At 48.9% G+C, this 17,412-nt stretch overlaps 1 protein-coding gene across 1 annotated transcript in view; it reads right to left on the bottom strand.

Annotated features, from left to right (window-relative positions):
• Positions 1-17,412, bottom strand: part of PMFBP1 (polyamine modulated factor 1 binding protein 1) — a 151,446-nt gene that overhangs the window by 52,585 nt on the left and 81,449 nt on the right. Inside the window, exon 12 of the mRNA XM_030205073.1 lies at positions 9,378-9,567. Coding sequence (XP_030060933.1) covers positions 9,378-9,567 — 190 coding nt within the window. The remainder of the gene's footprint in view (positions 1-9,377; positions 9,568-17,412) is intronic.

The raw sequence follows: 17,412 nt of genomic DNA, 5'->3' as shown, positions 1-17,412 counted from the left end.
CGCTGAGATCTGCCAGTTACTCGAGTCAGTATGGAAACCGAAGAAGGTGGCTGTGATGCACTGCAGGGCCCACACCTGGAGAACGGACCCTATCGCCCGGGGAAATCAGCGGGCAGACGACGCTGCAAAAAGAGCAAGTCAACTCCCTTACCCTTCTTGTTCCTCTGACCCTGTACTCGTCGTTCACCTCCCCACCGAGATCCCTATCTATGCCCCACAAGAGACGGAGTGGGCCCGGCAAGAGGGCCTGGAGTCACGCAATGGCTGGTGGATGCTACAAGACGGACGCATATGGATACCCGAAGCCCTGGCGTGGACTGTGGCCAAGGAGGCCCACGACCGTACACACCTGGGCAAGGAAGCTCTGGGACGCCTACTCGAGAAGACCTACTACATCAACAAACTGTCCCTGTGGACCAAAAATGCTTCCAGCCAATGCGTAACTTGTGCTCGGAACAACCCCAGAACGGGGCCCGGTCCTATGCCAGGACATGTTCTCCGGGGAACTAGCCCATTCCACGTTTGCCAGATTGACTTCACGCATATGCCCCCGGCCCGGGGCTACAAAGCCATCCTCGTCGCTGTGTGTACCTACACTGGATGGATTGAAGCTCAGCCCACCAGAACGGAAATGGCGAAGGAAGTCACCTCCTTATTGATCCATCACATCCTGCCAAGATACGGCCTCCCCAAGCAGATAAACTCTGACAACGGCCCTGCATTCGCCAGCGAAGTTACACAACAGCTCAGTACGAGACTGGGCCTCGACTGGAAGTTGCATTGTGCCTGGAGGCCCCAGAGCAGTGGTATAGTGGAGAGGGCTAACCGATCCCTGAAGAACCAGCTGGCCAAGCTATGCCAGGAAGCTAAAGCCAAATGGCCCGACCTGCTTCCGCTGGCCTTGCTACATCTTAGGTGTACCCCCAAGGCTACTGGCCTTACTCCTTACGAGATGATGTACGCTAGGCCACCACCACTACCCTCTTTTCCCGAATCCTTGCAGATACAGGGCGAGAGTTCCTTAGTGAGACAGATGAAGGCATTACGCGAGGTAGTGCAGGACATCCAACAATACACTGAGAGTGTAGGTCCCTTAGTCCTTACTAGTCCTACACACCAGTTTAGGGTGGGGGATGAAGTCTGGGTAAAGGAGTGGGATGAATCAGACTGTCTGAAACACAAATGGAAAGGGCCCTCCCTTGTTCTCCTAACGACCCCAACCGCTGTTAAAATTGCAGGAAACCCAGTGTGGATACATTGGACCCGACTGAAGCCTGCTGCTCCTACTAGCAGCACCCCGAAGCGTTGGACTGCGCATCAACATCCTAACGCTCCACTGCGGCTGACCCTCAGAAAAACGTGAACCGAAGATCCATGCCTGCCCAGCGCCAGGACCTCAGCTTCTGGACCCACTGCGTCTTTGGCTCTGCGTTTATTGTAGCCATAATCGTGGGCCTTATCATCTTCTTGCTGCAAAGGCTCGGATACCTCCCACCACATATATGATGATGCTGAGTCTACTACTCCTCCTTTGCTCAGTCCCGAGCTACCACCCCCTGAGCCAGAACTGTACTGAATGTTTGCGCCTGGTGCGCCATCGTATAGAAGGAGGGTACCACCTAGTCACCACCCTCATCCACCAGTCGCAGCCCCCGGACAGCGATTGTCGGCTCCTTCCAACTTGTGCCATCATCACCCCGGCTGGCCTCCAACAGTTCCACAGGTGCCTCCAAGGCAACCTCACCGTCTGTCATAGCCCCACCAAGCCAAGATACTACAATGTCACCCTCAGTGTAGGACTCCCTGCGTATGTGGCCGGGCCCCCGGGGGTTGAAGGGGATGGCATTCTGTATTACGTCAATTCCACTCGCATCCTTGCTGGCGGCGCCCAAACTGTGGCTACACTCACCTTCGACGTTTGCGCCGCCATGGACAAACACCCTTGGTCCCGTAAGTGTGGAAGCCAAAGTTGGCGTGAGGCATATGTGAACGACCACAAGTATGTCTGCCCCTTCAGTCCAGACATGAGATGTTGCTCCCCTTGGGTCTGGCTCCCGTGTGCCGGCGACACTCGAGCCTCGGGCTGGGAACGAGTATGCGCTTACACGGGAGGAGGATATACCGGATGCACCGGCCTGGGCGAATTTCGTCGAGGTTCTGGTAACTATGAGGCATATTTTCAAAGCACTTTGGGAGGCTAAGTTCCATAGGTTTCTATGGAACTTTGGGAGGCTAAGTGCTTTGAAAATATGCCTCTATGTGTCCCTAGACTGGCCTATCCGAGGCCACGATATGCCATGGAGAGGAACGTGGGGCCTTGGCATTGACGGAGGAGGAATGGATCCGCTGACGTATATTACCATATATCAAAGCCTTGAAACAAAGCCTCCCACGAACTACCAGACTACTGTCGTTGGGTACCAAGAGGTATTCGATGAAATCGCTCGCGCTGAAGAGGCAGCTACTAAGTTCCCCATCTCCCCAGAAGCTCGGAATATGTTCCTCAACCTGGCCGAAAACATCGCCTTCTCCTTGGGAATTACCAACTGTTTCGTCTGTGGAGGCACCGATATGGGTGAGCAATGGCCTTGGGAAGCGAGGGAGATCCGACAGCAGACATGGGATGCGCTCAACACCACAAACATTACCTTTCCCCAGCGCCCGAAGCCGTACGAATGGGCCCTGAGAACCAACATCATAGGTACTCTCTGCGCTAGTCGAGCGCCATCGAAACGATATTCTGTACCCGTGGGAGATTCCGCTTGCACGGGGGTCCTTCAGTTTAACGGGAGTCGACATACCTGGTGGCAGACGGACCGCCTGCCTGCCCCGGAGCCCATCTGGACTGAACCCACCTTGAACGCAACGTGGACACATGGAGGGAATGCCTCCCTTAAGTGGGTAGCCCCGGAGGGCTACTACTATATTTGCGGGCGCAGGGCCTATGAACAGCTCCCGGCCCGCTGGTACGGTACCTGTCTCTTGGGCACCGTCCGACCTAGTTTCTTCCTTCTGCCCCTGCGAGTCGGCGAGACGTTGGGCATCCCCCTTTACATGGAAAAGGGACCTGATAACATTGGCAGACGTAAACGGTCCCTCCCGAGCACCAAACCCAAAGTCCAGATAGGAGACTGGAAGGACAACGAGTGGCCGCCAGAACGTATCATTCATTACTATGGACCGGCCACATGGGCTGAAGATGGTACATACGGGTACCGTACTCCTATCTACATGCTGAACCGCATTATCCGCTTGCAGGCAGTGCTCGAGATCCTTACCAATGATTCGGCCTTTGCCCTCAACATTCTAGCCCGACAGAACACTAAGCTTATTACCGCAGTTTACCAAAATCGCTTGGCTCTTGACTACCTCTTGGCCCAGGAAGGCGGGGTGTGTGGCAAGTTTAACCTCAGTAATTGCTGCTTACAGATTGATGACCAAAGCCAAGTCATCAGCGAGATAACTGACCGGATGGTCAAATTGGCCCACGTCCCCGTCCAAACCTGGAACAGCGCTTGGGATTGGACTTCCTCCCTAACCAGCTGGTTGCCGACCTCCGGGAGCCTAAAGGGCCTCCTCGTCATGGGGGGCCTATTTTTGCTGTCCTGCCTATTAATACCTTTGTCTTTTCCTTTAGTTCTCAGGTGTCTCCGCTCCACCATGGAAAGCATCGCTGACCGCCGAGCTGCTGCCCAACTTATGGCTCTCCAGATGTACTCCCCCATTCCCCAGTCTGATGAAGCTGCCGATGAAGCACCTTGTGGCTGACGTGCACTTTTGTCCTCCTGAGTCACTTAATGGGCCAGTACCCTTGTGCCAGCATAAGACCGGATACAAAGGGGGGGGGATTCCACTAGGGGCCCTCCGTCTCAACCCCGGTGAAGTAACCAGCGGCTGCGCAAGGGCTTAGGGCTCCTTGTTGCCTCTCTGCTAATGATTCTTCTCTTTCTTTTCCCTTTCAGGGTTCTGGGAGTGATACTCTCCATCAGAATGAATGTTCTAGTATCAAAAGGGGGGAATTGTAGGAGTGGACCACCGGATACTACTCGAATTCTATGCATACTACTGACCACCAGAACAATCTCATGTTTTGTGCCTACTGATGGACTTATACTTATGTACTCTACCTCTGTTTTTGGCCTTTTAGCCATACTTTATTAATGCACTGAACCTTTGTGCCTTACCCAGTTTTATTGTTTACTAATGTAAGACAGAATGCAGGGCTATTAGACACATAGCTTGTAACTGTAACTGTAGTAGCAAGGCCTATACGAGATCAGCTTGCACGTAGGAGCCACATGAATAGGTGGCCTTGGAGGGTGCTAACACCCCCGCCCTGCATCTCTGAGCCGATGAATCTTATCTCCTGAGCTAGAAAGGAGCATTGTGTGTGTGGAATAAGCTGCTAAGTTTCGTTTCTTTTGCCAGTATCTTTTCAGTATTATGACGTGTGTATGTACTGAGAACTACAAATATGCACTGTAAGAACTACAACTGTTTACTGCGCATGCCAAATGTGATGTATCAGGTGCCTAGTGCGCAGGCCCCATAGGGAAGTATAAATGTGAGTGTCAGATGATTTCTGACACACAGTATTCTGAGATTGTACTCGGTGCTGTGTGAATTGCTAGCAATAAAAGCTGTTTTGTTTTGGAACCAATTTGTCTTTCGTCTCCTGATTTTCGGACCCGTTACATGAGCACTGGGAGGGGGTTGAGGATACAGGGTGTGGTAGGGGCAATGAGGGAGTTGAGGTGGGATTCATGTTATGAGGAGGACAGCACCTGTGGGAGGCCCAGTAATCACACTGACCTCTGCTGGACAAGCTGATGAACCACATGATTTGAACTTAAATTTCTTATTTCTAGTCTGCCCTTATCCAGGGCAGAGTACAAGCATACATACATAAAATCAAATTAACAAAATGAATTACAATTACAAAAACATCCAACAGGGAGTCCAGTCAATTTACACCACTCCTTCAGGTGGAGTTATCATAAGCTGTATACAATAAAGACTCAAACATTTCTTAAAAGTAGACAAGCAGGTTTCACGTTTAATTCGCAATGGCAAGTTATTCCATTCAATAGGTCCATAGATGGAAAACGTGCCAGTCTGCGTAACCTCTAAACGTATGTGTTCAGTATTCTCAATGGAGAAGGGTAGTTAGTGGGGTTCCCCAGGGGTCTGTGCTGGGACTGCTGCTTTTTAACCTTGAGATGGGAGCAATTAGTGAGGTAATTAAATTTGCTGATGACACAAAGTTATTCAAAGTCGTTAAATCGCAAGAGGATTGTGAAAAATTACAAGAGGACCTTATGAGACTGGGAGACTGGGCATCTAAATGGCAGATGACGTTTAATGTGAGCAAGTGCAAAGTGATGCATGTGGGAAAGAGGAACCCGAATTATAGCTACGTCATGCAAGGTTCCACGTTAGGAGTCACCGACCAAGAAAGGGATCTAGGTGTCGTCGTCGTCGATGATATGTTGAAACCTTCTGCTCAGTGTGCTGCTGCGGCTAAGAAAGCAAATAGAATGTTAGGTATTTATTTATTTTTGTTACATTTGTACCCCACGCTTTCCCACTCATGGCAGGCTCAATGTGGCTTACATGGGGCAATGGAGGGTTAAGTGACTTGCCCAGAGTCACAAGGAGCTGCCTGTGCCTGAAGTGGGAATCGAACTCAGTTCCTCAGCTCCCCAGGACCAAAGTCCACCACCCTAACCACTAGGCCACTCCTCCGCTCTTATTAGGAAATGAATGGAAAACAAAAATGAGGACGTTATAATGCCTTTGTATCGCTCCATGGTGTGACCACACCTCGAATATTGTATTTAATTCTGGTCGCCGCATCTCAAAAAAGATATAGCGGAATTAGAAAAGGTGAAGAGAAGGGCAACGAAAATGTTAAAGGGAATGGGACGACTTCCCTATGAGGAAAGGCTAAAGCGTCTGGGGCTCTTCAGCTTGGAGAAAAGGCAGCTGAAGGGAGGTATGATAGAAGTCTATAAAATAATGAGTGGAGTTGAACAGGTAGACATGAAGCGTTTACGTTTTCCAAAAATACTAGGACAAGGGGCATGCGATGAAACTACAAAGTAGTAAATTTAATACGAATCAGAGAAAACTTTTCTTCACTCAACATGTAATTAAACTCTGGAATTCGTTGCCTGAGAATGTGGTAAAGGCAGCTAGCTTAGCAGTTTTAAAAAGGTTTGGACGGCTTCCTAAAGGAAAAGTCCAAAGACCATTTTTTTAAAAAAGAAGTTTACAAATAATTCAAGAATTCATTCTTGATACAGAAACGATAACTATTACTATTCCAAAAATAACATTTAAAGAAATATAAACCTTTTAAAAAGATCTTTAGTCCACAAATAAAGGAGGCATCACAATATCTGTGGATATTTAAAGAATCATTCTTCATTAAAGAAATATGAGGCTAGAAAGGAGATTCCAGGCTCACTTAATAATTAAATTACGGAGTCGATGTAATTACTAGTCTTGGTTGTGTTGAAGGAATCACATACGCATATTTTCAAAGAAACCTATAGAACTTTGGAAGGCAAGTGCTTTGAAAATATGCCTCACAGCTATCTTAGAATAAAAAAAATACTTAATTGTTTAGGATCAAAAAATACATATTTGACTGAGTTCAGTGTTGTCCATGTGATGAATATAGTCCATTAGAGGAGACCATGACAGTATTTTCCTTTTGAGGGATCCAGTAAAGAGTGAGAGGCTGTTTCCAGTTTATGGTATAATAAAACTGATTGCCACCAGAAGTGCTCATTGAGCATTGAAGCATTTTTCCAGTTCGTTAGTATCATAAATTGACCAATAGTGACTAAGATATCAAACAAGATTTGATGTTGATCTGGCAGAGAAATTTGAGGAGAGCAAGATTTGTATAAGATTAATGAGGCAGTAAGTTCAACACTGATATGAAAAATAGAGCATATGGTTACCCATATTCTCTGCCAATTTTTTTTTTAATTTGATCGCATTCATACAACATATGAACAAGTGTACCAATTTGCAGTTGACAGTGCCAACACAGAGTAGATTCTACCAGTTTAGCAACATGAAGCTTATGTGGGGTCCATATAGCTCTGTGGTACAAAAAAAACAGACTGTATGATGTTAGCAGAAGACAAAGGTCTGATCAAGGATCTCCACAGCTGTTAATGCTCAGATTGTGGAATGATCTGATCAATATCTGTTTCCCACGTTTCTCTGAGTATGTCACTTTTTTTGTACTGTTGAGAGAGCAGGAACTTATACATAGATGAGGCTACATGACCATTGTTGATTAAGGTTGTGGCAGTCTGATTAGTCTTAATGTTTTAGACCTTTGCTGGTTTTCCAAAGTTTCAATTTTGTTCTGAAGAATCATATACTCTTTTGTCAAGTTTAGCTGAATTTGTTGAAGAGATGGTATATCCTTTGTGTTAGTCCCCACCATTTTGTCCATAGTTAATATTTTATTTTCTAATATTGGTAGTTGTTCTAATGAAATTTGAGATTGTTGAGTTAAAGACAAAAGTTTTTGTGAGAAGGAGGTTTCTAAGCCCATAAGGGCTTCCCAAATGATATCTAAGGTAATATCTGGTTTTTTTTTGACAGGAAAGACTTACTTAAAGAGCCAAAGTCAGCTGAATGTTCCTTTGAGGGCTGTGTCTCCTTCGTCAAGTTATTTTCCTCGAGAGCTGTCTCTTCCCACTGAACCACAATTTTCTTTGCAGCATAATTCGGCAGTGCACTCCCCGAGCTGGATCCCACGCCAGGAAGCTCTGGTACCTCTTGAGAGCTAAGGGCTTTCTGGCCCCTTCTCGGCATGTCTGCCGGCATGGGAGGAGCTATCCGTGTCTCGGGACTCAGCGCTGTCATAGCTTCTGGCTGGGAGTGCAGGAAAGCTCTCCCCGCACTTTCCAGCAACGAAGTAATAGATCCCAACGATGTGCCTGGAGAAAAGAAGAAGTCCAAAGAACCCGCCATTGGTGTGACTGGCGCTGCGGGACCAGTGCGCTGTCTGACCCTCCTCTTAGGCATGTGAATGAAGAAATTTCAGCGTTCCGAAGAAACTAAGGTAGGCAGGTTAAGAACAGCTTCTCACTGCTCCCTTCAAGCTGCCATCTTGCCTCCATAGACCATTATAAAATTGGACTTGTGGAAAATATTTCTGGGATAAGCAGCATAAAATGTTTTGTACCTTTTTTGAGATCTTGCCAGGTATTTGTGACCTGGATTAGCCACTGTTGGAAACAGGATGCTGAGCTCGATGGACCTTTGGCCTGTCCCAGTATGGCAACACTTATGTACTTATGTTGAGATCTCAAGGATTGGGTTGGCAGATACCATTTCACAGCATTTCTTAAGTAATAAGACGACTCCAATAACCATCAATAACAGTTTGTATAAGATCCTATAACACACTGGCAACCATTTCAAATGCTGCATATGCGGGGATATGTGTTCGGACCGTGAAAGGCCCAATAAAAGCCGCACAGCCAAATTCATAGCCGCCTGAAGATAAAACTCCGGTAATCCAAGATAAACAATACTGCAGTAATCCATACCACTGAATACCATCATCTGCATCACTTTCTTAAAATCAGCCCAGGAAAAGATAGGTTTCAATTTACATAACATTCTCAATTTAAAGTACATAGTCTGAATCAAAGCTTGCACCTGGGACCTAAAAGTGAGAGCCGAATCAAGCAAAATTCCTCTAAATTCTTAACATGCTTCGAAACTTTAATAGGCATCCCCATTTCAGGCAATGCCATTGTAGAATCTGATGTAACCCACATCACCTCAGTTTTTGCAACATTTATCTGCAACTTATTCTGTTCCAGAACAAGGACAATGGGAAGAGAACCAGAAGCTCAACAGACCAGGAGAACAATGTGCAGTTTCTCAAAAAGGTTTATTGATTGGAGACTCCCCTAAATCCACCACCCTCATTCTCCATCTCTCTATTTCTGCAAATAACCCTGTCCTCTTCCCAGTCCCCTCAGCTTGTAATCTTGGAGTCATCTTTGACTCCTTTCACCCTTCTAAAATCGACAGCAGAGTCAGATGTGGTATGCAAAGTCCCAAGACCACCAGGCAGACGTGTGAGTGGACATGTGTCGAGAATGCATTCCATTGTCTGATTGACCCTACAGGATCTAATTGTAAGGTCCAAGGAGCAGGGACCATCTCTTACATGTATTTAAACAGCACTGCTCTATAACAATAATAAACAGTAGTAGTAGCTCGGAGTGCTGAGCCAGAGCCACTACTAATATGGGGGAGGGGGAATAGAGGACAATTTCACTTTTCACACAGGGTTCAGGATCACCTACAGTCAGTCCTGGTCTTAGTTGTACCTGTACTGCTCAGCTTCTTGGCTGCTGCCAAAGGCTTGATCTTGCACGGTTTGTAATTCCAACTCTAATTTCCGTACAGCCTGCTCATAGCCCACAACTTCAGCAACACGCTTGCTCAGCTGCTTCTGTGTGGTCTGCAGACTGATGTCAGCAAGCAACGCCTTCTCTTCATGGTGTGCCAAGTCCTGAGCTGCAAGAGCAAGAGTGAATCTTCTGCACATCACAGCTCAATGATCTGCTCTACTATTTCTCTAACAATCCTAAATGTCCTTGTCTATCTGAGGGGCCAATGCAGTTACACTGCCTTACAGCTGTACCAGAACTGCTAAGGGGTCCCAATTTTTGAAAGGAAGATTTTAGTACACGCCCCAGCCCCGCCTCACTCTGCATTGGCCCCCACCCACTCTGTATGGCTCCGCCCCCTGGCACAACTCAATCCCACAGTCATTCCAGAAAATATTTTATTTAATAGCCTAATACCTCTTTCAATTAGCTTTCAGAGGCCGAAACCTCCTGCCTCAGGTTAGGACAGTATAGCAAAAGCTACATACCTGTAGAAGGTATTCTCCGAGGACAGCAGGCTGATTGTTCTCACATGTGGGTGATGTCCAATGGCAGCCCCAGATCGGAGATCTTCCTAGCAACTCTGCGAGCTGAAGTGACTGCGACCAAGAAAATGACTTTCCAAGTCAAGTACTTCAGATGGCAGGAATCCAGTGGCTCAAAAGGAGGTTTCATCAGCTGGGCGAGAACGACAATGAGATCCCATGACACTGTAGGAGGTTTGATGGGGGGCTTTGAGAAAAGCAAACCTCTCATGAAGCGAACAACTAAAGGCTGTCCCGAGATTGGCTTACCTTCCACACAGTAATGGTATACACTAATCGCACTAAGATGAACCCTTACAGAGTTGGTCTTGACCAGACTCAGACAAGTGCAGAAGGTATTCAAGCAGGGTCTGTATAGGACACGAGCGAGGATCTAGGGCCTTGCTGTCACACCAGACGGCAAACCTCCGCCATAGAAAAGAGTAACTCTTTTTAGTGGAATCTTTCCTGGAAGCAAGCAAGACACGGGAGACACCCTCGGAGAGACCCAAGGAGGCAAAATCTACGCCCTCAACATCCAGGCCGTGAGAGCCAGGGACTGGAGGTTGGGATGCAGAAGTGCTCCCTCGTTCTGAGTAATGAGGGTCGGAAAACACTCAAATCTCCACGGTTCTTCGGAGGACAACTCCAGAAGAAGAGGGAACCATATGTGAAGCGGCCAAAAGGAAGCGATCAGAATCATGGTGCCTCAATCTTGCTTGAGTTTCAGCAAAGTCTTCCCCACCAAAGGTATGGGAGGATAAGCATACAGGAGATCTTCCCCCCAATCCAGGAGAAAGGCATCCGACGCTAGCCTGCAATGGGCCTGAAGTCTGGAACAGAACTTGAGAGGCAAAGAGATCCACCAAGGGGGTGCCCCACACTTGGAAGATCTCGCGTACCGCTCTGGAATTGAGCGACCACTCGTGAGGTTGCATTATCCTGCTCAATCTGTTGGCCAGATTGTTGTTTACGCCTGCCAAATTCGTGGCCTGAAGAAACATGCCATACCGGCGAGCCCAAAGCCACATTCTGACGGCCTCCTGACACAGGGGGCGAGATCCAGTGCCCCCCTGCTTGTTGATGTAATACATGGCAACCTGATTGTCTGTCTGAATTTGAATAATTTGGTGGGACAGCCGATCCCTGAAAGCCTTTAGAGCGTTCCAGACCTCTCACAACTCCAGGAGATTGATCTGCAAACCTTGTTCCTGGAGGGACCAATTCCCTTGAGTGTGAAGCCCATCGACATGAGCTCCCCACCCCTGAAGAAACGCATCCATAGTCAGCACTTTTTGTGGCTGAGGAATTTGGAAGGGACGTCCCAGAGTCAAATTGGACCGAATTGTCCACCAATGCAGGGACTGGAGAAAACTCGTGGACAGCAGGACTACGTCCTCTAGGTCCCCAGCAGCTTGGTACCACTGAGAAGCTAGGGCCCATTGAGCTGATCTCATGTGAAGGCGGGCCATGGGAGTCACATGAACTGTGGAGGCCATGTGGCCGAGCAATCTCAACATCTGCCGAGCCGTGATCTGCTGCGACGCCCGCACCCAGGAAACGAAAGACAGGAGATTGTTGGCCCTCGTTTTGGGGGGGGTAGGCACGAGCCGTCTGAGAGTCCAGCAGAGCTCCTATGAATTCTAGCAGCTCCAGGAGTCGAATAGTCATCTGCATGGACCATAGAGCTCCTGCCTCGGAGGTGTTCTTCACCAGCTAATCGTCGAGATAAGGGAACACGTGCACTCCAAGTCTGCGTAGGGACGCCGCTACGGCAGCCAGGCATTTTGTAAACACCCTGGGCGCAGAGGCGAGACCAAAGGGTAGCACACAATACTGAAAATGCCATGTTCCCAGACGGAATCGAAGATACTGTGAGCTGGCAGTATCGGGATGTGAGTGTAAGCGTCCTTTAAGTCCAGAGAACATAGCCAATCGTTTGCCTGAATCATGGGAAGAAGGGTGCCCAGGGAAAGCATCCTGAACTTTTCTCGGACCAGATATTTGTTCAGGGCCCTTATGTCTAGGATGGGACGCATCCCCCCTGTTTTCTTTTCCACAAGGAAGTACCTGGAGTAGAATCCCAACCCTTCCTGCCCCGGTGGCATGGGCTCGACCGCATTGGCGCTGAGAAGGGCGTAGAGTTCCTCTGCAAGTACCTGCTTGTGGCGGAAGCTGAAGGACTGAGCTCCCGGTGGACAATTTGGAGGTTTTGAGATCAAATTCAGGGAGTATCCCAGCCGGACTATTTGGAAAACCCACTGGTCGGAGGTAACGAGAGGCCACCTTTGGTGAAAAAATTTTAACCTCCCCTTGACCGGCAGATCGTCCAGCACGGACACTTTGATTTCGGCTATGCTCTCCTGGAGCCAGTCAAAAAGCTCGTCCCTTGCTTTTGCTGGGGAGCTGCCGGGGCCTGTTGAGGCGCACACTGTTGACAGGAACGAGCGTGCTGGGGTTTAGCCTGAGCAGCAGGCTGGTGAGAGGGAGGATTGTACCTACGCTTATTAGAAGAATAGGGAACAGTCCTCTTTCCCCCATAAAAACGTCTACCAGTGAGGTAGATGCTGAAGGCACCTGGTGGAAGAATTTGTTGAACGTGGTGTCCCGCTGGTGGAGTTGCTCTACCACCTGTTCGACCCTTTCTCCAAAAATATTATTTCCCCCCCCCCCCCCCCCCCCCCGGCAAGGAGCATCCGCAATCCACTGCTGGAGTCTATTCTCCAGGTCGGAGGCACGCAGCCATGAGAGTCTGCGTATCACCACACCTTGAGCAGCAGCCCTGGACACGACATCAAAAGAGTCGTAAACACCCCTGGCCAGGAATTTATGACACGCCTTCAGCTGCCTAACCACCTGCTGAAAAGGCTTGGCCTGCTCAGAAGGGAGCTTGTCTACCAAGTCCGCCAACTGCCGCACATTGTTCCGCATATGAATGCTCATATAGAGCTGGTATGACTGGATTTTGGAAATGAGCATTGCAGAATGGTAGGCCTTCCGCCCAAAAGAATCCAAGGTTCTAGAGTCACGGCCCGGGGGCGCCGAAGCCTACTCCCTAGAACTCATGACCTTCTTAAGGGCCAGATCCACCACACCAGAGTCATGGGGCAACTAGGTCCTCATTAACTCTGGATCCCCATGGATCCGATACTGGGATTCAATTTTCTTGGGAATGTGGGGATTAGATAACGGCTTCGCCCAGTTCATCAGCAATGTCTGTTTGAGGACATGATGCATGGGTACAGTGGACGATTCCTTAGGTGGCGAAGGATAGTCCAAAAGCTCAAACATTTCGGCTCTTGGCTCATCCTCCGTAACCACAGGGAAGGGAATGGCCATAAACATGTCCCGGACAAAGGCCGCGAAAGACAGACTCTCAGGAGGAGAAAGCTGCCTTTCAGGAGAGGGAGTAGGATCAGAGGGAAGACCACAAGACTCCTTGTCAGAGAAATATCTCGTGTCCTCCTCTGCTTCCTACGAGGCCTCACCATCGGTATCGGACACCAGTTCGTGAACTTGAGTCCGAAGCTGGGCCCGTCTTGACTCCGTGGAAATGTGGCCACGGTGGGTATGCCGAGAGGAATACTCCCGCACTGGCGGCGATGAAGCTCCCTCCATCGATGTCGTCGGAGAGTCAGCCTGGGAGGCCGCCGAGGCAGGTACCGCAAGCGGTACCGGGACCGGAGACCTCACCACGGGCGATGAGCCAGCCGCCACCTCACTCAATGGCACCGCAGGCGCAAGCACCCCCGGTACCGGAGCGGACGGGCGTAGCAGCTCTTCCAGGATCCCTGGAAGGATGGCCCGGAGACTCTCGTTCAGAGCGACTGTCGAGGAAGGCAGTGGGGCTGGTACCGGCGACGAGCTCAGAATCTGCCTGGGGCACGGAGGCGGTACCGGGCTTTTGAAGCAGAGCGCATCGACACCTCTTGAATGGAGGGTGAGTGTCCTCCCGGCGTCGACGCTTAGAGGGTGCCGAATCCTTTGGCGTCCCGGAGCTCTTGGTACAGTGACGGGAAGGCGACCAATGATGATGCTTCTTTGCCTTCGCATGAAGCACGTCACCAGAACCTCCCGATACCGAAGAGGAGGACATTGAATCCAAACGCCTCCTCGGGGCCAGGTCCGAAGCAGGGCAATCCCGGGGGGTCTGTACCGCAGGAGCCCTCGAGGCAGGCGGATACCTACTCGAGGGCTCACCGCTACCAGCAGGGGAATGGACAGCCCTCACCTGCGCTCCCGATGACGATGCACCCTCCGACAACATCGATACCTCCGATGACCTCGGTACCGCGGGCGTCGAAGTACCGGACGAGGCTCTGAACAAAAGGTTCCACTGAGCCAATCTTGCTGCCTGGGTCCTCTTCTTCAACAGAAGACAGAGTGCAGGCTTGGAGACGATGACCAGCCCCCAGACACTGAAGACACGAAACGTGCCTATCAGTGAGCGAAATCGTCTGGCTGCACCGCGTGCACTTCTTGAAGCCGCTGGCAGACTTCGATGACATGGGTGGAAAAATCATGCCGGCGAAATCAAAATTCGCGATGATGCCAACAAGAGAGCACCAAAAACAGGGAAAAACCCGTACAGGCTGCCAAAAGGACCGCTCCGACGAACAAAAGAAAACTTAACGGGAAAAAACTAAAGAATAAAGGAAAAGTTGTTTTGTTTTTTAAACAAGAACACGAACGGAGAACTTTCCGAACACTTTGCAAAAGGAAAAAAGCGGTGAAAAACGCGCGAGGGGTCTCCTTGAGGCACAGAACGACCATAAACAGCCGTCTTGAGCCGTGGAAAAAAGAAGACTGAGGAACACGCTCTCGTGCGGGCGAGAAGTCGGTCGCACAAGCGCGTCGTGCATGCGCACGCGAGGGCTAGCAAACGTTTGTTGCTAGGAAAATCTCTGATCTGGGGCTGCCGTTGGACGTCACCCACATGTGAGAACAAGCAGCCTGCTTGTCCTCAGAGAAAATGCTATTATGGTATCCTCTTCTGACCTGAAGAAAGGGAAAGGGGAAAGGGAAATGCGACTTGATATACCGCCTTTCTGAGGTTTTTGCAACTACATTCAAAGCGGTTTACATCTATTCGGGTACTTATTTTGTACCAGGGGCAATGGAGGGTTAAGTGACTTGCCCAGAGTCACAAGGAGCTGCAGTGGCGATCGAACTCAGTTCCCCAGGATCAAAGTCCACTGCACTAACCACTAGGCTAGGCTACTCCTCCACAGAAGGAAGTGCTGGTCTCTGAATGCTAGTCAAAAATGTTTTAAAATCAGTGAAGGTATCACTTTATTTTCTATTTTGTATTTTATTTGCATTTATTAATCTTTATTAACACAGCTACCACATTACTTTATCCTAAATTAAAAATAAAATTATTTTCTGTACCTTTGTTGTCTGGCCATTTACTTTTTCTAATTGTATTGGTCCCAGTCTCTTGATTCTGCTTTCCTTTGTCTTCTCGTAACTCTCTTGCCAGGGTTTCCTGTCCATTTGTCATTTTTCTCTCCTTTTTCTTAGCCTTCTTCAATTTATTTTTCTGCCTCTCTCTTTGTCCAGATTTAATTCATGCTTACTATGCATTCTTAAATTTCCCTCGTTTTACTTCATCTACCAATGGCAGTTCATCTTTTCCTCACTTTTGTTCTCCCCATGCCCCTTCCTCTTATTCTCCAGTTTTTCACTAACTCTGTCCTTTCCCCCTTTCCATCCAGCATCTCCCCTCTTCCTCTCCATCCTTCCAGTGTCTCCCCCTCTTTCTCTCTGCTTCCTTCCATCCAGCGTCTCCTCTTTCTCTTCATATCCTTCCATCCAGCACCTTCTCTCTTTCTCTCATACCCTTCCATCCAGAATCATCCCTCTTTCTCTCCCCATCCTTCCACCAATCCTTCAATCCATTGTCTCCCTCTATCTCCTCTTCCTTCTAGACAGTTCTCTCTTTCTACCCCTTTCCATTCAGCATGTCCTCTCTCTCTCCCCATCCTTCCAGTGTCTTTCCTCTTTCTCTCCCTACCCTTCCATCCAGCGTCTTCCCTCTTCCTGCCCCCTCTTTCCACTATTTCCCTCTCTATCCCTCCTTTCATCCAACATTTCTCCATTTGACCAGCTAGGGTCTCCCCCAGTTTCTCCCCATGCTTCTTCCCCAGCAGCTTCTTTCTCTCTTCTGCCCTTTTTCATGTCCCCTCTCCCTCTCTCTTTACCCCTCTTCTATCCAGCATCTTCCCTCTTTCTGCCCCCTCCTTCTAGCATTTTTCGTCTCCCTCCTTTCATCCAGCATTTCTCCTCTTTCTCTCTCCATCTGAGGTCTCCCCCTTGCTCCCCTTCCTTCTTCCCTGCAGCTTGTCTTATCCCTGCCCTTTCCATGACCCCTCTTTCTCTCCCCATCTCTCTCTCTCTGTATCCTCCAGTGTCCTCACTCTTCTTTCTTTTTCTCCCCTCTGCTCTCTCCATTTATCACCTCCTGCCTCCACCTGGACACCCTTTCCACCCAGTACCCCATGTTTCCTCTCTCCCTCCCTATGTTGCAGCAGTGGTGTCAGCAAAAGAAGAAAAACAAGCGCGGGGCCGCAGCAGTCTTCAGGCATACGCTGTCGGCTCTGCTGTCCTCTGCCTCCACTGATGTAAATTTCCCGTTCCGGGGGCAGAGGACTGACAGAGTCGACAGTGCATGCCTGAAAGCTGCTGCGACCCCGCGCTTGTTTTTCTTCTTTTGCAACGGCTGCAGCTGCTCAAGAGAGAAGCAGCGGAAGCAGTGGCAGTGTCAGTGATGGCAGATCTTAGCGGGAGACTTTCCCGCTTTGGTGGGAGTGTGGTAGATGACCCGCCAAAGTGGGAATCTCCCGCTGAATGTGGGAGACTTGGCAGGTATGCTGTACATAAAGCTCACTGAACAGTTTCCTATCACAAACATAACACAATTTGCTCCCTAGTGTTGAAAGCAAATAGCATATATTTTTGTGCTTGGCCTGTTTGGATCTAACATGGAATAGCACACCAGAGACATATACACACGGTCTATGCTGGTGGAAACTAGGTCCAGTGCACAAAATGCAGTATCAGCACTAGTTGGATTCCATGTGCATATGTTTGCTCATATGCTAGAACATTATTCTGTGTTATGCACAAAGCAGCAATGCCCCATAACTTCTTTAATTTGAGTCAGATCATCAGAAGGTGAATACAGCAACATAATTTCACACTGAATTTTCACCCCAATTCCTCATTGATCCATTTTCAAATGTCCCTAGCGGAGAAAAACATCCAAATGCCACTTTATGCCATTTTTGAGACGTTTTGTCTTTTGAAAATGAGCCCCTAAGTATACCAGTGCTTAATGATGAAGAATTGGCACCTGTACAACTCTGGCCACCATGTTGGGCAGACTAGATGGGCTGTGCAGGTCTTGATATCTTCTTACATTCACAACGTTACTATGAGTTGGATCT

This window comes from Microcaecilia unicolor, chromosome 5, assembly GCF_901765095.1.
Source record: "Microcaecilia unicolor chromosome 5, aMicUni1.1, whole genome shotgun sequence".
NCBI lineage: Eukaryota > Metazoa > Chordata > Amphibia > Gymnophiona > Siphonopidae > Microcaecilia > Microcaecilia unicolor.
Note: the sequence above shows the minus strand (reverse complement) of the source record. Positions and strands in the feature narration are given on the sequence as shown.